Raw genomic sequence first — 24,249 nt, 5'->3', positions numbered from 1 at the left:
GGTGGAGGCTCACAGGTGAGGGTTGCTAGGCTCTAAATGCAGACCCTTCCCATCTCCTATTTGCGTCTATTATCTGCTCAGTTCACTCCCAGACACTATGTGAGGCTAATTCACCTATATCCAGGGAGCATCTCCAACTTCCTTTGCCATCCTCTTGAGAAGTATCCTACAGAGAAACCTGGGGGACAGAGGCAAAAGTCGAGCTCTGATTCCAACTTTATTTGCCTGCCTTTCCCCCTCCTGTTTCCATCCTGTAGATGAGCATACCGAGGCTCAAAAGACTCCAGAGACTTTTCCAAGGTTCCGTGTCATTGATGTATCTTTCATTTGCTGTAGGCAGAATTTGTTCTCTGAATTCTGTCCTCTCCTCAGGGGACACCTCCTTGGTGACCCAAGGTGGCTACTCTCACTAGCAGAGCCTTGGGATGTGGGGATGGTTCTCCAGCTGCAAGGAGCTATTGGGGTCGGCTGCATCTGCTCACATTCTGACCTATGTAATCTTTTCCTCAGAAATTTCTCTTTGAATTTACACACATGAGAATGTGGGAAATTGTCATAGGATTTTTGATCACAAAGTCCCTACACAGGGTTTGGAGTCTCATGACTCCTGTCTCTCCCATGGCCATGGCATCCCTGGTATTCTGTCACCTAGACCTGCTGGGAGTCGCAGAACTTTATATCTCATTTGTCCCGCAGCCCAGCTCAGGGCTTGGGAAATCTGCAGAGTCAGGTTGGAGTGGGGGAAAGCCAGCCAGCCTTGTGTCTGGGCGGTGAGAGGCTATTTTGGGAGTAAGTCAGGGAAGGAGTGCTTTGTTTTGTTTGCTCCTCGTGACTACCAGAGGTGGTAGAGCCCTGCACTCCTGTCCTGGACAACTAGTCAGCTCCATGTCAGGGACTGAGTGGGGAGGGAGATCGACTGGTATACTTCATGACAGTCAGAGGCCACACAAGTCAAATCCCCACCCCTTATCACTGTTAGCTTGCTTACCAGCAGTGTGTGAGAATAGATGAGGGGAGGAAACTCTGATTCTGACATGGTAGTCTCGTTCCCATGTCTTCCACCTGACTTCATGTGGCCATTCCCAGCAAACCTTTGTCCCAACTAGTTGCTTACTCATTTTATCCATTCCATTCATTTGTCCATTTAAACTATTTAGCTAACCATTTCTCTATCCACCCATCTGCCCATCTATCCTTCTTCGTCCACATTCCACATGTCTACTAGACAATGTCTACTTTTTCTCATCCGTGATCTATAATTTATCTTCTACCCACATTCCATGTCCAAATCCCCTCATCTTTTCATTATCCACTACCCACCTATCCATTTTCCATCTCTTATTCATCTATCCATTTGCTAGCTTGATTCCATGCATCTATGCATCTGTCTTCATCCATATAACACACATCTATCCATCTTTCCATTGTTTGTTTACCCACTCATCCATCTTTTCATTCGCTGTCCATCCATCTATTCATTTATCCATTATCCACTCATCTGTCTATTCACTATTCATCCATCTTTCTTTCATACATCCCATAACTATCCATCAGTCCACCCATTTATCCTTTCACCTTTCTATTCCATACATCTACCTGTTCATCTATTGTCCATGCATCCATGTATCCATAGATCTATCCATATATCCACTCTCCACCTTCTATCAAACTTTCATTTATTCATCAATCCCCCTATCCACTATACCTCCATCTGCATTCCAAACATCATCCATCCATTATCAATTCACCTTCTATGAATCACCCATTCACCCATTTCCTCATCTACTGGCTCACCCATCAATTTCCAAGCAGACATCCTTCCACCCCTCGTCTATCTACCCTTTTGCACCCAATGCTATAATCTGTGTTTCCTGTTGTCATGAGTCCCAAAGTAGATGGTACACAATATACACTGATAATCTGCTTTCCCTACTAAAGGTCATCACTGACAATGAATCTGGCATCTACAGTCAATTGTGTTAATCTCGTAATATCCCTAGAGTCTTGGCAAGCTTTGAGTAGGGTGTTATAATAAGAGATGGCAGGGATCAAATAGACACCTGAGCAAAAGACTCTTGGAGAAGATCAATTTTCAGTTTGAGGACCAGTTAGAAGTCCTTCTGTTCTCTGCTGTCACTGTAGTCGAGGGAAGAGCTTTGGGGCATGGCCTGAGTGGGGAATGGCTCTGCAGAATAGGGACCATCTAGAAAGTCATGGATCTGAGGTTTTCTAAGGGGTATGGAACAAGACGATTGATGAAATGAGAAATGATGGAAGAGAAATGAGGAGCTAGATAATGTCATGTCAAGGGATAGGAGAATGTCTGTCTATCTGTCCACTGGATGTGTCTGTCTATTGGACACAGGTGATGGTTCAGACTTCCAGCATGATCTGGATGTGCTCTGAGGCTGGCTTCTTTTCTAGAAGCTCTGTTCCTTGACAACGCAGAGATGGGAGCTCAGTGCCATGGACCTTGGGCACCAAAAGTTTGATGGCTCATGCTTTTCATGTAAATAATAGAAACACTCCCAGCTCCCCTGTTGTTCATACAGGAAATTTGAGTCAATCTCAACTAGTTCCAACTAGGTGGTTTCATTTTCTTTGGTGACATCATCCTCACCTTCCACAGGTTGGGGACACTGGGTTAGGCAAAACTTAGGTTTCTAGCTTGTCATATGGCATCTACACCATTGTCTTACCAACTCTTAGTCTCCACTACCCATGGGTAATAGGAGGGCACTTGAGATTTCAGTTTGTCTTATGTGCTTTGAGGTCCTAGAGCCTGGGGATAAGGTGAGTCCTCACACAACATAGAGCAGAAAATTTCCTGAGTCTATTACCTGAGAGTGATGCTGGCTGGCATAGGAGATTGTGTGCTCAGCATAGGCCTCTGTGCTGTGTACAAGATGGGTTTTACTTGAGCTAATAATGCTGTTTTGTATTTGCAGAGTGGTTTATAGGTTTTGAAGGTATGTCCTCATAAGTCTTCTGATTTGAATGTTGAATGTTGAATAAGTGAGAATTTACATATAGCGGGTAAATTAAGGCTAGTCCGGGACTTGGGATGAGGGAGAAAACGTCAATCTTGCTTAAACTTAAAGCAGATGCAGCACAAGGACATAAAATATTTCCTGTTTTCTTCTTATTTTGTTGTGGTAAAAAATAGGCACAAACTATGTTCATGATATTTACCACCCCAAATTGTAAACTTGAGACACAGTACATTTTAAGAAAATGACCTCTGCCCCCTTGGAAACTACAGGACTGATAGCTGTGACTTTGCTAGTACATTAGTAGCTGGTATGTGTTGGACTGGGTGATAGACACACAGGCCACTGCTTCTGAATATCATTACATGAATATCCGTGAGTAGCGGAGGAGTGCTTTTATGGAGATAACAGATGGGGATCCTACAAACTTCATGAAATACAGCAGTAAATCACCTTCACAGTGCATACATGTGTGTGGGCAGCTGACTTCAACCTCAGATCTTAACATATCAAGTTCAGAGGCTAACATGAAGCTAGAATAAGAGCCCAGACTAGTGCTTTTATTCTTAGGAACCCTCAAAGACTAGCAGGTCCCATATTCTTCCATTTGGAAGATAGACAAGTTGGTATTTAGTTACCTCCACCCCCAACTCTCAGCATGAGGTTCCCTGGAGGAACATTAGGGCAGGTAGCATTATTAGAGTCTCCTATGATGTAGGGATGGAGTTTCAAGGTTAGGCACAAGAAGTTACAAAGGTCAGAGCAGGGGAGATTCTTTTTATTCATATGTATTCTTTCTTAGCAATATAGACAGTCTTAACTTATGATGGTTGAACTTTGTCATAGATTAAAAAGCAATATATGTTTGGCAAAAAACAACTTAAATTCTACATTTTTATCTTCTCTCAGGCTAGTACTCGGTGGGTGGTATTCTGTCTTTAAGCCATGCAAGATGCTGCATTTCCCTTTTGCCATGCGAGCACAAGGAGGGATTCTGATCTCTAGACTAGTGCTTTTCGTGTGGTATTCTGTCTATAGTCTAGGTAGTGGAAGATGCTGCAGCTCCTGTTTGCCATGCGAGCATGAGAAGGAATTCTTCTTTCTAGACTAGCGCTCTTTGGGTTGGTATTCTGTCTATAGTTTAGATAGTGGAAGATTCTACAGCTCCCATTTGCCATGCGAGCATGAGGAGGAATTCTGATCTCTAGACTAGTGCTCTTTGGGGTGGTACTCTGTCTATAGTTTAGATAGTAGAAGATTCTACAGCTCCCATTTGCCATGCGAGCATGAGGAGGAATTCTTCTTTCTAGACTAGTGCTGTGTGAGTGGTATTCTGTCTATAGTTTAGATAGTGGAAGATGCTGCAGCTCCCATGTGGTATGTGAGCATGAGGAGGAATTCTGATCTCTAGACTAGTGCTCTTTGGGTTGGTATTCTGTCTATAGTTTAGATAGTGGAAGATTCTACAGCTCCCATTTGCCATGCGAGCATGAGGAGGAATTCTTCTTTCTAGACTAGTGCTGTGTGAGTGGTATTCTGTCTATAGTTTAGATAGTGGAAGATGCTGCAGCTCCCATGTGGTATGTGAGCATGAGGAGGAATTCTGATCTCTAGACTAGTGCTCTTTGGGTTGGTATTCTGTCTATAGTTTAGATAGTGGAAGATGCTGCAGCTCCCACTTGCTATGTGAGCATGGGGAGGAATTCTTCTTTCTAGACTAGTGCTCTTTGGGTTGGTATTCTGTCTATAGTCTAGATAGTGGAAGATTCTACAGCTCCCATTTGCCATGCGAGCATGAGAAGGAATTCTTTCTAGATTAGTGCTCTTTGGGTTGGTATTCTGTCTATAGTTTAGATAGTGGAAGATTCTACAGCTCCCGTTTGCCATGCGAGCATGAGGAGGAATTCTGATCTCTAGACTAGTGCTCTGTGAGTGGTATTCTGTCTATAGTTTAGATAGTGGAAGATTCTACAGCTCCCATTTGCCATGTGAGCATGAGGAGGAATTCTTCTTTCTAGACTAGTGCTCTGTGAGTGGTATTCTGTCTATAGTTTAGATAGTGGAAGATGCTGCAGCTCCCACTTGCTATGTGAGCATGGGGAGGAATTCTTCTTTCTAGACTAGTGCTCTTTGGGTTGGTATTCTGTCTATAGTCTAGATAGTGGAAGATTCTACAGCTCCCATTTGCCATGTGAGCATGAGGAGGAATTCTTCTTTCTAGACTAGTGCTCTTTGGGGTGGTATTCTGTCTATAGTTTAGATAGTGGAAGATTCTACAGCTCCCGTTTGCCATGCGAGCATGAGGAGGAATTCTGATCTCTAGACTAGTGATCTTTGGGTTGGTATTCTGTCTATAGTCTAGATGGTGGAAGATTCTACAGCTCCCACTTGCTATGTGAGCATGGGGAGGAATTCTTCTTTCTAGACTAGTGCTCTTTGGGTTGGTATTCTGTCTATAGTTTAGATAGTGGAAGATTCTACAGCTCCCATTTGCCATGCGAGCATGAGGAGGAATTCTGATCTCTAGACTAGTGCTCTTTGGGGTGGTATTCTGTCTATAGTCTAGATGGTGGAAGATGCTGCAGCTCCCACTTGCCATGCAAATATAAGGAGGAATTCTGATCTCTAGACTGGTGCTCTTAAGTTTATTTGTTAATAACCTCATCATTTGTAGGGCATCTGTATTCAACAGAGAACGAAATCTTGGTGGTATGACAAGAGGCTGAGGTGAGAGCATGGGTTTGGAGACAGGAACAATGGGTTTCAGACATCAGGTCAAGTAAGTCTATGTGCCAAGTCCTGAGCTGTGTGGGATACCTGGGTCAGCACAGCATGGGACTTCTGGGACACTCTTCATTGTTCCCAACCGTGTTACCACCCTATTCAATATTTGATTATCTTGTCACTCTTTGAATTGAGGCAAAATATATATAATATAGAACTATTGGAAAGCATTCAGTTCAGTGGTATTTAACTTTCAACATTGAGCAACAATCACCTCTGTCTAGTTCTATGCATTTCAACACTTGAAGCAACGTCTCATTATCAGTTACCACTTTCCATTGTCTCTTCCTCTATTCCTACAACCATGAATTCATCTTTTGTCTCTGTGGGGCTCAGTCTTTTAAACGGTATTCTGCAGTACTTGGCCTTTGGAGTCTGACCCCTTTACTAACAGGGTATTTTTGGGGGGCTCACACATATAGTGAGCATTAGCTCCTCTCTCTCTCTTTTTCATCAAGATGCTATTCTACTGAAATATGCCATATTTTGTTTGTGTGTTTCTGGTTTTGAAGAGGTTGGATGTTTCTAGCTCTGGGCAGGAATATGTCTATGTTTATGCATATATACTTATTACCAAGATTCCTACTCTCTGCCTCTTTTGGTTATGCTCCTAGGACTGGGGTGGCTGTGTTTCATGGCCATTTGGGTTTGGATTTTTCTTATCTGCCACAGTGGCAAGTTTCATATCCCCTGGTAACCTGTTCCAGAGGGGGGAAGAGTGGCAATGGAAAACTCAAGGCTGGGGTATAGAAAAGATGTACAAATAGTAGAATGAGACTATGGAAGAATTCATGTATTGGCTTGGCCAAAAATGGCCCTGACAGAAATGGAACCAGGCTTTCTGGTAACTGTTAGACCAAAGGAATCCTATGGCTACCCCAGAGAAGGAATAGGATCCAGGTTCCATTTCAGGGCAACTGATCTGTATGGCCTCATCTCACCCTGTACTGGATATAGAATCCCATTCTAGGCCCTGGAGAATAAGGGGAGAGAAATCAAGTTTGTTGGTCACTAGGCATTGTGCCTGTCATGGATACAGTGGCCAGAGACCCACAGTTGAGCTCTCTGTAGCTTCTGTCTAGCATGGAAAGCACCTGCTAGATTCATGTTCTATGCAGGACCTTGAAGAGGGAATAAAAAATTATAGACTTTCAGATCTTCTCAAAGGACAATGGGAAGGGCATTCTCAATGGTGTGGCTGCTGGCTGAGACTGGGACAAGGTTTAAGTCGCCATTGTATCAAAACATTCTGTTTGGAATATATGCACATTTATGATTGTGGCACTTTTTGAAACACTAACTCTTTTATCACTTCAAAGATTCATTAATTAATTTATTTAGTCTCTAGTAATAGTATTCATTTTGGACCCAATTTCTTACCTGGTGTTAGTACAGACATGCCAGGTTTTTCTTTGGGGGGGACAGTTTGCAGGACATGCCTTGTGTTTATCCTTTTATTTAAATTTGCTCGTCTTTGAATTTTAGGTGTGTCTTTTATAGGCAGCAGCCTTGGGTCATGGCATTTGGGTTGTATCTTTTGTTTTTGTCTATCTGCCAACCTCCAACTGCTGATTGGACTGTGTAGTTAATTTACACTTAATGTACTTACTGATCTGGAAGGTGTTAAATCTGCCATTATGCTGCTTGTGTTCTGTGTTCCTTTGTTCCTTCATTTCTCCATTACTGGTTTCTTTTGTGATAAGTAGACCGGAAAGCGTGTCATTTCCATTCTCCTGTTGCTTCTTTTGTGTTTTGAATTAGCTCCTTAGTAACTGCTCTGGAAATAACAATGGGCCTCTTAAAAATCAGCTAGTTGAAGATGATAGTATCTTATAACTTCAGTGGTTTACAGAAGTTTAATTTTTCCTAACATAGATCTACTTCTTCTCTCATTATTGTTGTACAAGTAAAATATTTATGTACTTATCTATCATTGCTTTATATTAAGTCACTGCCTCCAACACTGCTTTATCAGTTAAGCGGTTGCCTTTTATATGGAAGGAGAAAGGGTGTGAATAAAGCTATTTCATGCTTTTGTATATTTACACATGTAGTTGCCTTTACTGTCACCCTTTCGTTCTTTTATGAATGTGTACTACTGACTACAGTTCTTCCATTTCATTCAGAAGGGCTTTTAAAATTATTCATTGCAGCAAAAGTCTGCAAGCAAAGAATACTTTTGTTTTTTTTAATGTAGAAATGTCTTAATGTCTCTTTTTTAAAAGGAGGATAGTTTAGTTGGATATAAAATTTTTGATTGACTGCCACTTTCATTCAGCTTCTTCACCATGCCATTTCACTGTCTGAGAATATCTTATTTTTACTTGAATTTGCAGAGTAGTTTAAATGAATGCAAAATTCTTGGAAGATTTTTTCTTTCAGCATGTCAATCATGTCAGTCCATTATCTTCTGGACTCTGCTTTGGAATAAGAGTCATTCATGGGCCCTACTGAGGAATTCTAATAATGAATTGCTTTTCTCTTGTTCATTTTAACATTGCATCATTGTCTTCTTGCATATACAGTAGTTTAAATGCGATGCATCTAGGCATTTATCCTTCTTGGCATTTGTTAAGCTTCTCAGATGTTCAGATTAACATTATCATTAAAGTTTGAAAGGTTTTATTTATTATTTCTTTAGATATTCTTTCTGTTGTTTTCACTCTTCTCCCAAATCTCCAATGAATGTGGAACACTGCGTCTTCAGGTGTTTTCACCATTCCTTTCAGTTTCTTTCCCCAGGGAACATTTTGCACACTTATGGATTTGAATAGTTTTGTTTGCATCTATCCACCCATGCACCTAACACCCTGAGAAGAGAACCCATGGTGGCCATCTTAGTTTTATTGATTATAATTCATTGGAACATGGAAAATTTTGACTTTCCTAAGTGCTTTTTCATCTAGGAAGTAGAAGTGGTCATCTAACAACTTCAGGCATGCCAATGGAGGACATATCTCACTGGTATTAGGACCTAGTCCAGCACATTTGCTGGTACTTACTTGGTTTCTTTTCTTTGCTTTTTGACTAAAACCTTCAAGGCCAGGGCCACTGTGCTTTTGACTAAAACACAAATGGCTGTTAGCAACAGAAGCAAATTAGAGTCCAACACATTCCACATTTAGTCTATTTAGGTGAAGAAATTGTGGAGCCTCTATTTAGAACTGATGAATTAAAAATGATGCTTATGAAGAATGCTATTGGCAATAGACTAGTGTTAGCATTTTCTTATAGTTGCTTGTGTGCAGTTTTCTCTCAGCCATGGGAAAAAAGTATTTAGGAATAGGGTTTGGAAAACAGAAGGAAAAGTTTCCAGGTCTGAGTGGAAAAGATGGTGAGTAGACATTCCTAAGTTTTGATCTCTCTTCTGTTTTCTCTTGTTTCTTTCTATTATGTGAATTTTTATTTCTATAGCCAGTAACTTTCAAAATGGGAAAGTCTAAGAAGCAGAAGGGACACTAAAAATAATTGGAAGTCTAGGAGATAATCAGGATTGGGTGGGTGGGAATATTTTTACCTCTTTTCTTGCTTGGGTTTTAATGTCTCCATCCCTGCATGGTTAGAAAACTTGCCCAGGTTATAAAGCTGAGACATGGGGAAAGTCCATTAGGACTAGGGTTGTCCATTGCTGCTATCGTGCAGCAATTATGGGTATCATGCATCCCCTGGCAATGCCTCCCTGTACCCTTTGCTGGTGGTGTCTCACAATGCTGGTTGATGGGAATTAGCTGTGACAGATGCACAAGTGTCCACCACAGCAACTGTCATCCTTGCTTTTTTGGGAAGGATATCAAGGACAATGTTCCACTTGAGCATGGTTTTCTTTCTGTGAAGCTTCAACCAAGGAGTTTAAATAGGTAGATGCTTACTTTGGGTACCTTTTTTACCCCGGAAATCCATCCAACTCCTTGCCTCACCACAGCCCACAAAGAGACACTGCATCAGAAATCCAGCATACAGTAAGACTGTAAAGTTAAGTCTTCAGGGGTTTGGAAATTCAGTGCTCTCATGGCTCTGTGGAGAGGGACACACCAACAAAACAGAGGTCAGTGCAAATAATACAGGCTAGCTTGTAGAATGGACCGTTGTAAAGAGGTCACCAGAGATATTGCGAAGTGTGGAGGTTTTCCCTCAAATATATAGGCTTTCCTTCTGTCAAGGTGAGAGCTTTGTTTACCTCTGATCACCCACAAGTCTTGTTACACTATAACTGACCTGAAGTCTTCTGAGCCTAACACTATTAGCTAAGGGAGAGAGTGTATATCTTTCTGCTGATGCATCCCAATCCAGTGCCTGGCGGCTTTCAACCATTACTGATTTTCTTATTCTATCCAAGACTTTTCAAACATCAGCCAGATTTCTATCTTTTTTTTTTTCTTGTGAGTATTTGATTTGTTTTCCCACATTTTCTTGTAGAGATTTTTGAATGGTGGTGAATACAGGGAAGCATGGCAGAAAAGGAAGGTTTTGTGTGGGTACAACAGAAAAACCAGTAGGATTTCCATTTCCTGACCAAGGGGACAATGTGGACACCTCATTTACACTATGGGTGTGGCTGACAACAGGGGCTGATGTAGGAACAAGTCCTGGATCAGCCTGACATGGGAACTTAGAAAGTTATCATGCTAAGTCCAAGATCATGGACACTGTCACATTCATGTGGAGGAGAATACTAGGAAAGGTCACCATCTTTTCCCCAGGAGATGAGTTATTGAGTGTAAAAGGATTTTAGTTTACTTCCTGTTATCTTGGGCTATCAGTAAACACTGGTCATTACTACTTTTATTTTATATCTATGCCAAAGTTCCATTGATTGTGGTACTTTCTGAGAGAAAAATCCACCACGTAACATAAGTTTTGCCAGTGAAAAACTTTAGTGGCTTTTCCTTGTGGTTCTTGGACACATCCCAGGAGGGAACCTGTGCAGGTGTGGGACCTATGCTTGCATTCATGGTCTGCAGTGACAGATCACCCGCCAGAGGGCACCCTTGCACCTCTGGTAGCAGGCTGAGAAAGACCACGGGCCAAGGCCTCCACTATCCTGCCACCCTGTGGGCTCTTTGTGGACAGCATTTCCTTAGCTACTTCTAAAAGCAAAGCTTGTGTGGAGGAGAGGGCCAGGCTTTCTTAAAAGCATGGGGAGCGGCTGTGAATCCAAGCCTGTGTGGAGGAGAATAGGGAGCTCCAGATTTTCTTAAAAGCATGGAGATGCCGTGAATCCAAGCCTGAGATACTTTGGGGGCTGAAATGTGTCCCGCCCCAGGCAACTTCTGGCTTGGGGTCACATCGCAGTCTGGGCATTGACAGGTACCTCAGCAGCATAACATTGCCCTAGGAGACAGGGTTTTGTGACCCCTTTGCAGATGGAAGATAACTCAGCCCTTCCCTTTGCCCACTTTCTATGAGAAATTCATGCTTTGCACACTTGCATGTTAAAGAACTGTATTTGTGGTTCCTTTCCTCTCTTAAGATACCAAGTTAAACAAAATTGACCAGGAAGCCTAGCCAGTTCCTCCTAGGAATCAGTGAATCACATGAAGAAGTGTGTGCTTTTTCATGATATAAAAAAATCTATCAGGTTTCCCTCTGCAGAACACAGAGGGCCCCATGAATAAGCAATGGCTTAGCATGGGATACCACAAACCCTGACACCTCCTTCCAGAGGAAAGAACAAATTCAGCAGAGTACACTATAAAATGCTAGGTGACTTAAAGAGATTGCTTCACTTCATGTCCTCTTTACAGAAGAGAGAAGGTTTAGAGAATTGAGGAAGCTGTGGGGGGATAGCTGTGCAGGCTAGCTGCATTATGGGCTGAAGTAGGAACCATCTTGGAAGCACAAGGGGACAAGGTTAGCTTCCTTCCCCAGCATGTCTCTTTTCAAAGCCACCCTGAGTCCTTCTTTATTTGTATTTGTGCCTGCTTTAATCCCCACTATCAAAACTCCCCTTCTGTCATTTATAAATATTTTATTCCTCTCTTTTCCCAGCACCACCTTCTCTATATCTGGGCAGCTGGAGGAGACAGCACTGTAGCCCTCAGCTGGCACCAGGCCATGGACAGTCACAGTGAACATGGCAAGCATAAAGATGAGGCTGTGGAATGGAAGATACTGGCCGTTCTTCCTAAGGGGTCAATCTGCTTCAGGCTGAATTGGCCTGCACGCTGCAGGGACCAGTCTTGACTACTAGGCAAGACTGAATCACAGTGAGAACTCAGATGGCTTCTGAAAGCCTAGAGTGGCAGCATGTGGGTGTTATCCAAGCACTTGGGAGGCTGAGACAGGAGGATTTCTGTAAATTCAAGAGGAGGTTATGTAATGAATTCCAGGCCACACTGTACTAGAGAGTGAGAGCTTCTCTAAATAAAAAAAAAACAAAAAACAAAAAACAAAAACAAATCAGAAAAAAGGCTTCCGTTGGAGGTTTTTGGGAGCACATACTTGAAGAACCTAAGTGACAGGTAAGGGGACCCAGCGCTCAGCTTTTGAGCCAGATGATGCTGTGTTTACTTCTTGCATTAAATATATCCCAGGTAGAACTGTTAAGAGCTCAGTGAGTCCACCCCATCTGGCTTTGATGTCTGCTGCAGGTGAGCTTCATGCAGAAGGAGAGGAAATAACACATGTATGTTTTATATTTCTCACCACGTGATTCATTCTTTCCTGAAGTCCTAAATCTCCCTCTTTGGGGAAGGGTCTCCTCTTCCAGTAGGTGTGCCGTGCTGATCTGATGGGGTAGCACTCTCTAGCTTTGAAGAGCTGAACATGCAGGCTGTTTCCTTTAGACATGGGATTCTGGGTTAATGGTTTTCCCCAACTCTGTACCAACATAGCTCCAATTGCTTCTCAGCCTTCGTTGCTTACGATTAGATGTCAGTAGTCTAAGAGAGTAGTCTACAGCTTGAAGGAGCTCAAGACCCCTTATGAACAACAATGCCAAGCAACCAGAGCTTCCAGGGACTAAGCCACTACCTAAAGACTATACATGGACTGACCCTGGACTCTGCCCTCATAGGAAGCAATGAATATCCTAGTAAGATCACCAGTGGAAGGGGAAGCCATGGGTCCTGCTAAGACTGAACCCCCAGAGAACGTGATTGTTGGTGGGAGGGCGGCAATGGGGGGAGGATGGGGAGGGGAACACCCATAGAGAAGGGGAGGGGGAGGGATTAGGGGGATGTTTGCCCGGAAACCGGGAAAGGGAATAACACTCGAAATGTAAATAAGAAACACTCAAGTTAATAATAAAAAAAAAGAGAGTAGTCTACAAAGAGTAGGCTTTGTAGAAACAGTTGTGCCATTTTTTCTCCTGTCATCCTTTCAGCAGGTCTCTCTTGGGCTTTCTTTTAACTTCACTGGTGTGCAGTTTTCTTTAAGTTTGTCCCACCAAAGTTCGCAGAGACTACTGAATCTGTCACTTTGTCTGTCACCAAATGTGGTTGATTTGAAGCCATCCTTTCTCCCATTTTCATTTTATCTTTCTTTCTAGAATATCTCTTAATATCTTTTGTCCCCGAAGTTTTGTGTCTTGCTTTTTTCAATCCTTCCCTCTTTTCATTCTTCACACTGCGTGATTTGTATCAAATATGCATTGAGGTCCTTCTCTGCTTTTCTGCTCACTATCTGGCCTGGTTCCAACTTTGCTTCAGGCCATTTATCTTCCTTTGCAGTGGATGATGGGTATCTGAGGCAACAGAGTTCAGTGATGGATGGGGTGGAGGGGTTGGTGGCTAGAGAGAATGAGGCCATGTCTTCTGGAGAGACCACAACCTACAGCAGAGGGATGTGGGCAGAACAGAAGTCAGAGTGGGAGGGAGACCTGAGTTTGGTGGGTTCTATTAGATCTCTGGTCTCAGAAGGTTTGCCTAGCAGTCCACCTAGAGACATCATCATCCCACACGTCAGTTGACAGAGTCTCTGGGATATAACATAATAAAGGTGGTATGTGACCTTGAGCGTGTTACTTGGGGAGACATACATGTTGCCTTCCTTGATGGGGCAGGATTTGAAGACGAGTTCTAGCCTCCAAATTCCCAGTCCAAACATTCTCCACGATGTATTTTCCTTTCTTTCTGGGCAGTGTTCATTTCAGAACTCAAACTAGAATGAACTGGTATTGAGGTCTTTGAGGGCTGTGTGTTCTCTCTCTATCAAGGTGACTTTTGATACAAGGTTAAATTCTGTCCCTTAGAGACACTGCCTAGGCATGAGGCTACATCACAGAACAAAGTGAACAGCAGAGAAAGTTCTTCCTGCCCTGCCACCACGTCTCTCAGTTTAAGCTCTTTCTTTTAGCCTCATTCTTGGTGGATAAAAACACCAGGCTCAAGTTCCAGCTCTGACCATGTCAGATTAGTTACCTGCTAAGTCACTTACTGCAAGCTTCGGCTTGCTCGTAGGCTTGGAGTCATTACTCCATTTGTTTAGGGTCATTATACAATTTTAGACAAGGATGGCATATGAGGAGTCAGTCTCCTGCTGGCCCACAGTATCTATTCTTTCATTAGTCACTCTTTCTGTGGAGCTGTGGTAGGGATATTCCCTTTTCTCTCTTGGGTTTTTGTACTTAGTAGTACATATGCTGTGTTACGCTGAGAACACTGACATGCCTCAACCTATCAGATATCCAACTATTATGAGGGATTCTCCTCAAATGAGTCTTCTTTGCCTCTTAGGTGTCAGTTAAGGCTGATAAACATCCCTTATCCAAAATGCTTCAACCCATTTTTTTTTGTGCTCGAGGTTTGGGAGCACTTCAGATTTGGGGATTTTTGTATCTCCATAATGAGATAGACTCCAGAGTAAAAGCAAGCTCCATTTGCATATCACACACACCTAATAAACAGCTTAAGGAGATTTTTAGATCAAACGAGGTTTCATTGTATGGAAATTTCTTTTCGCTGCATCATGTTGACACTCCTAATGTCTTGAGAGCGAGCATATGTCTACTTGGAAGTGGAGGTAGGGGGTAAGGAGTCCCAAGCCAGCCTCATCTACATGAGTCTGAGGTTAAGTTGAACTATATCAGACCCTGATACAAAGCAAAAAAAAAGTTTTGGGTTTTGTAGCACTTTTGATTTTGTTTTGAGATTAGAGGTACTTAATCTGTACGCTGAATCTCTTTGTAGCGACATTTCCCTGAATCCCTCCTTCCCCAGCATGCATGTGACTCTTGAAATGGTTCTTCTTTATCTTTATATGCTCTAAACTCCTGTCTGTTAGAAATGTCTGATGTTTCTACATCTATTCCTGAAACCCCACAGAACCTTCCCTAACTATTGTCCCTACTCTTCTTCTTCTTCTTTCCATAGGATATGGACATGCTGCACCTGGAACCGATGCTGGCAAGGCCTTCTGTATGTTCTATGCTGTGCTGGGTATCCCTCTGACGCTGGTTATGTTCCAGAGCCTGGGCGAGCGCATGAACACCTTCGTGCGCTACCTGCTGAAACGGATCAAGAAGTGCTGTGGCATGCGCAACACTGAAGTTTCTATGGAGAACATGGTGACCGTCGGCTTCTTTTCTTGCATGGGCACCCTGTGCCTTGGGGCGGCTGCCTTTTCCCAGTGCGAAGATTGGAGCTTCTTCCACGCTTACTACTACTGCTTCATTACACTGACTACTATAGGGTTCGGCGACTTTGTGGCCCTGCAATCCAAGGGTGCCCTGCAGAGGAAGCCATTCTACGTGGCCTTCAGCTTCATGTATATCCTGGTGGGCCTGACCGTCATCGGTGCCTTCCTCAATCTTGTGGTCCTGCGATTCCTGACCATGAATACCGATGAAGATCTTCTGGAGGGAGAAGTTGCGCAGATACTTGCTGGAAACCCAAGACGGGTGGTTGTCCGTGTGCCTCAGAGTCGCAAGAGGCACCACCCCATGTACTTCCTCAGGAAATACGGCCGAACCCTGTGCTATCTCTGCTTCCCTGGTGCCAACTGGGGTGATGATGATGACGATGATGATGACGCCGTCGAGAATGTCGTAGTTACTACTCCTGTTCCTCCTGCTGTTGCTGCTGCTGCTGCTGCTGCTACTCCTGGTCCCAGTACCAGGAATGTCCGGGCTACAGTCCACTCGGTTTCCTGCAGGGTTGAAGAGATCCCTCCGGACGTGCTGAGGAACACCTACTTCCGGTCCCCATTCGGCGCCATCCCTCCTGGAATGCACACCTGCGGGGAAAACCACAGGCTGCACATCCGTCGCAAGTCCATCTAAGTGTGGGGAGGGAAGTACACGGAAGAATCATTTGTCATGCAGATGTAAGTTTCATTGTCCCAACTCCTCTCTCCCTCCTTATTTATTATTATTCTCTTTTTTTGTGCTTACAGTCATCATCATTCCTTTCTCTCTTCCCTCCTCTCCTGGGTTCATTTCTTTCCGACCTTTCCAGCCAGGCAGAGCTGTCCAAAGGGCAAATAGAGGCCCATCCTCTCTGAAGCTCGCACCTGAGCATGAAGCATGGATTCCTTCCTTTCTCCCCACCAGAGTTATGCCTTACATTTCTCCCCACCCTGCCTCCTCTCTCTGGGGTGGCTTTCCTAGGACAGGTGTGAGAACAGGAGCACCAAGACAGAGCTGAGAGGATACCCAACCGAAGCCTTTGACTGCCTACCCGTAGTGATGTCTCCGACCTAACTCCTCTCTTCTTCCCCCAAGGACTGGGTGGCTGTGTGTATGCGTGTGCAACATGAGTGTGCGTGCTTCTGTGTGCAGGTGTGTTGTGCGACAAGGTGGAAAGTATCAGGCATTCACTCCCTTCTCACTCATACAATTTCATTAGCAGTCTCCTCGAGGCTGCTTTCCAAACAAACTAAACCCTGCAAGGTTTGATTTATCACCTTGCCAAATTGAGCACATCCCACAAAGCACTTTTAACCCAAGATGTATCAGATGGCCATAGCTTCTAAATCTCATTTACTTCTCTTCAGGGTGTAGGTGGGTAAGACCACAGGGATCAGGTTACCTTACCAGTTTAAAATTAAACCTTAAGAATCGTGCACTTTGTGAACTGGTATGCATCATTGACATGAGAAAGCAGAGGTTGCAAAGGAGTAGGTCCAAAGCCACAACTTACTGAAGACATTTTCAATTTTGGCATTTCCAGTTCCAACAGTTTTCCCTGCAGCTGGAGTTGACAGGGTAAACAGGAAAATAGTTGGGACCCAAGAGTATCTATTTTATTATTCCCCTCTTCCTAACGATGATGACTATGACGATGGTCTCTGTGATGTCTCTACCTGCATGGATTAGAGTCCCAGTTCTGGAATGCTTGGATGAGAATGGCTATCAGAATGATGATGTGGTTTCTTTTCCTAATAAGAAAGCGACAGGGCATTCCTTGTTTAAAGATATATAGAGAGGTATATATTTCAGGAGAGAGTGTCTCTAAATGCATTTGATCTGTAAATAGGGAGAAGTTCATGTTGGTCTCAGGAAGAGTTTTAGAGGCTGTATCTTGGCCTACTGGGAACTTGTCAAGCTCAGGGGATGCTTTGTCTAGGTAGCTGAGAAATTCCTCCCTACTCTCAATAAAGGATGACCCTGTAGGGGACAGTTTAGGCTAGAGAATATGGCACATCGTATGTAGGCCCTTTCAATCGCAGGAGTCCGAGGGCAGCTCGGCCTCCATATTCACTGAGGGACTCTAATTTCTCTCATCGCCATCCCTACCATCTCTAAAAGTCACCTCATTCACTCATCCTCCCACTCCTTCGTATACTGGAAGTTCCTGGCTTTTGGATGGAAATGGGCTTTGGCTACACTACGCACGCACAAGGAGCGCACTTACTGGTCTTCAAGATTTCTTAAAGGACACAGCATCCAAATGCCACCAGTCCCAAGCATGTGTGCCATTGGGCTGAAACCAGGAGCATCCAGGACTCCTCTGGAAAGTCAATGCATGCACTTAATGCTACACCCCGTGTTGAAATATCCCCTTCGTCTAGGACACGGGACCTTCAAAAGGAGTCTGTGAACCTTAGACTCTCTTGGCCAAAGTTGACACATTCCAACTTCGAGGTCCTTATCAGTTCACTTGTTTGAGATTGTGTTGTGTGGAATGCCCTGCACAGGGCTCTCAAGTCTGTCCAGAGAATAGAAGCAATCGCTCTTCTTGAATGTTTTTGCTCTGCAAAGAGATTGTTGGCTCTTTTGGGTCACACATGTGACAATCCTGATGCCTATATGCAGAGTACTTTATGCCTCGGAGGAGGTTTCCTGGACACATGTAGGAATTCCCCTGAAACTGTTGTAAGATTTGCTCTCAAATGGTGGGTAGGTATGTGTGATCACCTCTGATCGGTACATGGCATTGAGGCACTGAGAGAACCAAGGATTCACTCTCAGTCCCTACCCAGAAGGGTACAGAAGGTGGACTTTCCGACACCAAGGTGTCCTGACTCAGCCCTACAGTGGAGGAAGGATCCTGCTTGGTGTCTTCACAGGGCCAATCATTAGGCCCAGGAGTCAAGTCAGAGGGACATAGGCTCAGCCTATCTTTAGAGCTGGCTTCCTATTCATGTATCTGTGTAAGGTGGTCACACAGTGACCATTGTGTGGGAAGGATTGAATGACAGGTACATCCCTTCTTCCCAGAGAAATATAGATACCACCTTCTATATTCTCACAGAACTGACACCCCTCCTTCTGCAAGGTGAAGGGCTGCAGAATGAATTCTCTTTCCTCCTCACATGATAGCCACTGATGGAAGTAATGAAGCAACTTGTAATTGGTTATCATCCTTGTAACCCTCCCATGTCTTCGGCTATTTATTGCCAGTTCAGCTTTGGAAGGAAGGGCACCAAATTGTCTCTTCCAAGCTCAACATAGAGCACAGAAGGAGGGAATGAGTCTTGGCTTATCTCCCTAAAGTGGATCTTCTCCAATGGCCGATTCATTCCTTAGCATAGGACCCGGTAAGATTGTTTTCTGGGCACATCTACTGATGTGCTCTCTTGGTGTGAGAGCAGGGAGGAGTCAAATTCTTAAGGGTTTTCCTTTTTACAAGGTGAGAGTGGGCCATTTCTATCAAGAGTCCACCAGTAGAGTCGAAGGGGCTCCTAGCAAGGAAAACTCCACGGGCTCCCTCATTTTCAGAGAACAACATTGAGATTCAAGAGGGTCAACATATCTGAGGTCATGTGTAAAGAATATAGGCCTTCACACTTCCTTTTGCTGTTGTCCTAGCTGCTTTGTCGATGTTTTGCACAGCATTCCAAAGATTCCCTATTACTGGACTTTATTGTGTCTCTGACCTGGACCTCTCTCCCTCTCTCATGCACTTGGCGGCTTCTTTCAGTCAAGTGATTGTTGTCCCCTTCCCTCCAGTTAACCAAACCCCTTCAACAGACCTCATGCAAGGTTGTTTGCAGAAGGGATTCAGTCTCAGGAACTGGAGGCTGGCTTGCTGTTCAGTTCCTGGAAGTTAATTTGCCTTGTATATATATATACTTAATAAGATATCTGACTTGAACTCTTCACTAAGTGATCTCCATCTTTACTTCATTGAGGACAGTAAGAAATAGGCAATGATAAGGAGTAACCCAGAGTTCTGGGCTTGCTGATTTCTAGTGTTCATCCCATTTGGACCCTTAAAGGTACCCATCCCAGGAAGAAGGTGCTGTCTCACCCATTTGCCTGATAGACCTTGAACATCAAGAGTACTTCTCTCTCTGGGTTTTGAGATTCTCTGTTAGTCCCTGAACTGGAACCAACTCTGTTCTTTCTGGTTGCCCCACTCAGTTTTGAGGCCATGGTAGTAGCCTTTAGGATCGGAGCCCATGATGGGTGATTGACTGAGAGAGGTGCTGGCTTCAGCATGGCCATAGTAAGATGGGCACATCTGTATATTTTCTGTGTACCTGATTTAGGAGACATCTGGAGAGTAGATAAGCTGAAGCAGGTAATTTTTATCAATTTCATCCAGAAATGAAAGCTGTACAGATCTTGAATCCCAGTGCCAATCTATCTCAGCTAGAATCTAGAGGGATAAGGGCTCCTTAGAGATCTTCCTTGTCTATGTGCTTTGAGAGAAAGAAAGATCAGAAAGTGACTACCCATCATGGCGGCTCCCAACTTCACCTCCATATAGTCTTTCTAGAATAATGAAGCCCAGGTCAGACATTTGTTTACAGAGCTGTGAGATCTGAGATGTATGCTGGAATATGTCCATTCTACCAGCTCTTAGCTTGTCAGCATCTGTGAATTGTGACTTAGTTCTGAAAATGGTAGATGCACTGCCTCCAGAGTCAAGGTCTTCTCAGGACCAGAAAGCATCCTGGATGAGGAAAAGTGGTAGGGCAGGGACTGGTTCTTCTGCCTTGCCTCACTGGGCTCTTGGAAGTCATTTCACTCCTTGAGCCTCTGTAGCTTTCCCTTTAATCTGATGGTATAGCAAGGGTTGGGATTTAGGGACACTTTGCACAAGATGAGCTTGACCCACAAGGACCTTTGGCTTAGATGATCTAGTCACATTTGAAGATTGATCCGCCAAAAAACTCAGCTAAAACTCAGCAGGAGATGGAGAGCTGGAAAGGTGAATAGAAACAAGTGCTGGCATAGAGCATTAGACCACGGTGTAATGCATCATGGGTCCCTTAAAGTGCTAGGCTTAGATTGACTTTCTGTGGTCCCATCTTGACCACATGTTGGTAGAGGTTGATGATCAAAAGTAAATGATCACGATTCCCCTGACACCGACTTTGAAAAAAAAAAGTCTGAGGGTGACAGAAAAGTTGATAGACTAGCACCATGGGATTCCCTAGACCTTTCACCCAGAGCCAGCCTCAGTATCCTCTTCAACACTGAGATGGTTGGAAGATAAGGTATCATGGTGTCTACAGCTTTTAGGTGGTTCAGCCAAAGATAACATTGTATATCTCTCATGAAAAGTGCATTCTCTTATATAGTAGTGGTGTTGTCACACCTAAGAAACTTAGCATAAGAATATCTAATATAATAATATAATCTGTATAAAGAATTCCCCAAGTGTCCCTAAAATGTCCTACTGAACTTGTTTGTGAATCTAAGATGCATCCAAGATCACACCCCACACCTGCTTGTCTTGTTGTTCCCCAACCCCCCAATTGAGGGCATCTCCCTCACTGTGTTTGTGTCTCTTGATAATTGATATTTTTGAGGACCCCAGGCCCGTAGTCTTGTAGAATGCCTATGATCTGCTGTCGTCTGCTTGTTCCCTCGGCTTGAGGAACTGTTGACAAGAAAATGATGTAGTTGATGTTGTTTAGCCCTGATTTATGCATTTGATGTTTGTCTCTCTGGGGACCTCTGTGGTTACTGCTTTTGTTGTGAATAAATAAGTCATATTAAATGTTGTTTTCCTCTGTTAGGGGACCTAACTGCATCTTCAAGAGAGGCGCCCATGGATGCTGGGTCTCACTGTGAAGCCCAAGCAGGCTTCGGATTTCTGACCTCTCCCGGGGACCTCTTCCACGAGGGGCGAGTGTCAGCACCCTTTCCCCTAAACACCTATGGGAATGGCCCAGCTATACCTAGACAAAAGGCACAGAGACATGTTCCTGTAGGGTCCCTTGCCTGCAAATCTGTTGGGCCATTTTGGCACCAAGCAGCAACCTCGTGAGTGGCGATGACCACCACACAGTCTCCTCACTTACTACAGTAGAAGACATGTCTCACTGTCATGTCACTGGCCTGCCCTGCCCACCAAGGGGCTATCATTTGTTATCTCTGCCTTAGAGATGTTTGCTCTGGCATATTCTAGAGCACATTCCTTTCCCTTCCAACTGATGACAAGTATCTGCTATGGCTATGCCCTTTTGAAGGTAGAGATGAAACATCTTAGTCCTTCCTTCAAAGTTTTTGACACCCTGTGGATTTAGCAATGTCCTTCACTGGGTTCCTCTGTGTTTGCTTCTCATGAGTGAACATACTGAGAAGCAAATGCCTGATGGGTCACCCTTGTGTGCAGAGAGTTAGCAAGTGCCCACAGAGGGGAGGGAGGCCTCAGGGTAAAGCAGGTCCAAGCATGAGTTATCTGGCTGAAGTAGACATGGGGTATTCCAATGCAAATCCCTGGAAACAACCCAAATCCTGGTTTGCATTGCACTGCTTGCTATTCAATTGCACGTGCCTTGGGAGTTGAGTGAGCCATTAGCAACTGGCCCAGGAGCTATCCACACAGCAAGGCACTTCAGTGTCTGAGGGTGGGAACATCTATAGATTATAGAAGCATGCTGGGATATTTCTCCCTGTAGTAGGCGGGGGCTGGTGATGGGAACATCACAAGGGGATCAGGTGGGGCAGTGTCATTTTCTTGAGGGTGGTAGTGTGGCTGGGAAGATCATACACAATGACACAGACCCTGAACCTTTGGAGGCTGGGAGAGACAAGAACATCTACTTCTTGCTTCTCTCCCATGCCCAGAGCATCTGGGTGTGCTGAAAGATGCTTGGGGCTGGTATTTTACACACCTGGGACCAACCTCTGTCCTTTACAGTTGGGTGGTGGATTTACCCCTCCGTTTCCACGTCTGTTTTCACACTCTGACATTGGAGGTTCTAAGTTTTCACACGGTGCTTGTGAAAACTACATGTGAATGTTTACTGAACACCTGCTTTACTCCCAGGAAAGTATGTACACTTCGCCCAGCACAGGGCCTCCCTTCACATCAACTGGTTGTTGCTTTGTGGAGGACCGAACTATAACTGTAACTCCAGAGCCATTCTGGTGCAGTGCTGTACAGATGAAACATCAAGCACGTCTTGTATGTGCGAACTCTGCTGCTGGTAGGGGTGTGGGTGGTGGGTAGGGGTGCAGCCAGAGCACTTCTGTTCAGCAGGTGGCTGGCAAGGTTCAGAAACGCTGCAAGACTGGATCTCCAAGCCCGGCGTCTGCGGATCCCAGAGGGCTGGTACTGAAGTGTATGGGTAGGGTGGAGTGGGAAGCTTCAAACACAGAAAATGAAACAAGGGCATGCCTTAGAGAGAGGAGAGAGTGGTTTGGAAAAGCAGAGGAAATCACATGGGTGGGGCTCACATTGGGGAGGAGGCTTTGCATGGATTCCCAAAGAAGGGGAGAAACTTCCAGGAATGTACCTAGTGGATGTGCCAGCTCCTTTTCCTGTATTAATGTCAATGCTAAGAGGGAAACCATGTGCTTGTTGTTTAAGCCTGTGATTGTCATTTCTAACCTTGTAGACATTTATCTTCAGGCATCATCTTTGTGCCAGTGGATCCCAGAGGACACATCCAGGACCAACGGTAGTGAGTTCTCTGGCATGAAAGGTGGCCAGCATGCCCATGCACATGGCAAAAAAGTGGCTTCCACCTGCACAGGACAAAGGCCTTCTGCTGGACCCTCTCCAATAACACTGTGTGACCCTGACAGGTGACCCTTCCTGAGAGGTAGACCTGAGAATGACTTAGAGCATAGAAACGCTCAGCCAAGGATGGTTCTGGAAGGATTGGGGTAGAGCTCTATACTGCATATGTTGCTATAACTGACCTTCTAGAACACGGGGTTGAGAATCTGACTCCAAAGGATACCTTGGTTTTGTCTGAAATTGTGTGGGGACACAAAGGTGGGTAGTGGGAGGGGTGGGCTTAATCTTCCCTACCTTCAACATGCAGACAACTAATATGTTGAAGAGCTCTGCCAGAGGTGGGTAGCCTATGGTCTGGAGGGATGTGGGAGAAGATGAAGGACCTTGAGTAAACTTGGTTCATTTCAATAGCTTCCCATTTGATCCTGAGTCCCGACATCTTTGGAGGCTCCAATCCAGTTCTGGAGATACTTGGTGTCATAAGAACATACTTGATTTGGGGTGTGGGGTGGGGTAAGTGAGGGTGCCTGAAAATGCGTTGGCTCTGAAAACAGTGTTGATTTGCCTTTTGCAGTTTGTTAGGCAGTAGGGAGAGGGGCCTCTAGGCATCTTCCTAAGAGCCAGTCCTTCTTTCCTTTTCTTCCTTAGATACAGTTGGGTCACAGGGCCTTGGCAAATCATTTCTCATTTCCTCTATAGAAGATAGAACGGCCAGGCCAGAAGCAGGTATCTCTTAGATACACACTGGTACAGAAGAGATGCAACCCATGTCACCCCACTCTAGACTCCTTGCTGACATTTTGGTGGTAGAGGTCAGAGGAGAGACAAGGTCAAGTCATTTCAAGACGAGGTGCCTAAGAATAGGCCAATTACCCTTCCCTAGAAACTTACCCTTTCCTAGGTTGAGCTGTACTGTGAATTTCTTATTGAGAAATTGGACGGTACCTGGTTATCATCCATCCCATGGGCTCCCCCAGCCCCCACAAACAATGGCATAGCTGTGGGTACAACAGTCACCACAGTCAACCAAAGCCCTTCTTCTCCTAAAGGGTTCTTACTACACTTTACCTAGAGAGCACGACAGAGTTCCAGATGTGAGCTGCAGCTCTGGGGACATTTGTGTGCAGTACTACCTGATGCCCACACACTGGTTCCACCTTCTCTCACAGATC

The 24,249-nt window shown here is 44.4% G+C and overlaps 1 protein-coding gene across 2 annotated transcripts in view; it reads left to right on the top strand.

Annotated features, from left to right (window-relative positions):
• Window positions 1-23,759, top strand: part of Kcnk9 (potassium two pore domain channel subfamily K member 9) — a 43,379-nt gene extending 19,620 nt beyond the window's left edge. The window contains exons 2-3 of one of the 2 annotated variants that reach the window (XM_087559294.1): window positions 15,086-16,037; window positions 21,126-23,759. In XM_087559294.1, coding sequence (XP_087415420.1) covers window positions 15,086-15,993 — 908 coding nt within the window. In that variant the 3' untranslated portion in view covers window positions 15,994-16,037; window positions 21,126-23,759. Of the gene's footprint in view, window positions 1-15,085; window positions 16,038-21,125 lie in introns of those variants that run through there. The other variant, NM_053405.2, reaches the window with a different exon arrangement.
• The last annotated feature ends 490 nt before the right edge of the window (window positions 23,760-24,249 follow it).

The sequence above is a fragment of the Rattus norvegicus genome, chromosome 7, assembly GCF_021556685.1.
Source record: "Rattus norvegicus strain SHRSP/BbbUtx chromosome 7, alternate assembly SHRSP_T2T, whole genome shotgun sequence".
Taxonomy (NCBI): Eukaryota; Metazoa; Chordata; class Mammalia; order Rodentia; family Muridae; genus Rattus; species Rattus norvegicus.
Note: the sequence above shows the minus strand (reverse complement) of the source record. Positions and strands in the feature narration are given on the sequence as shown.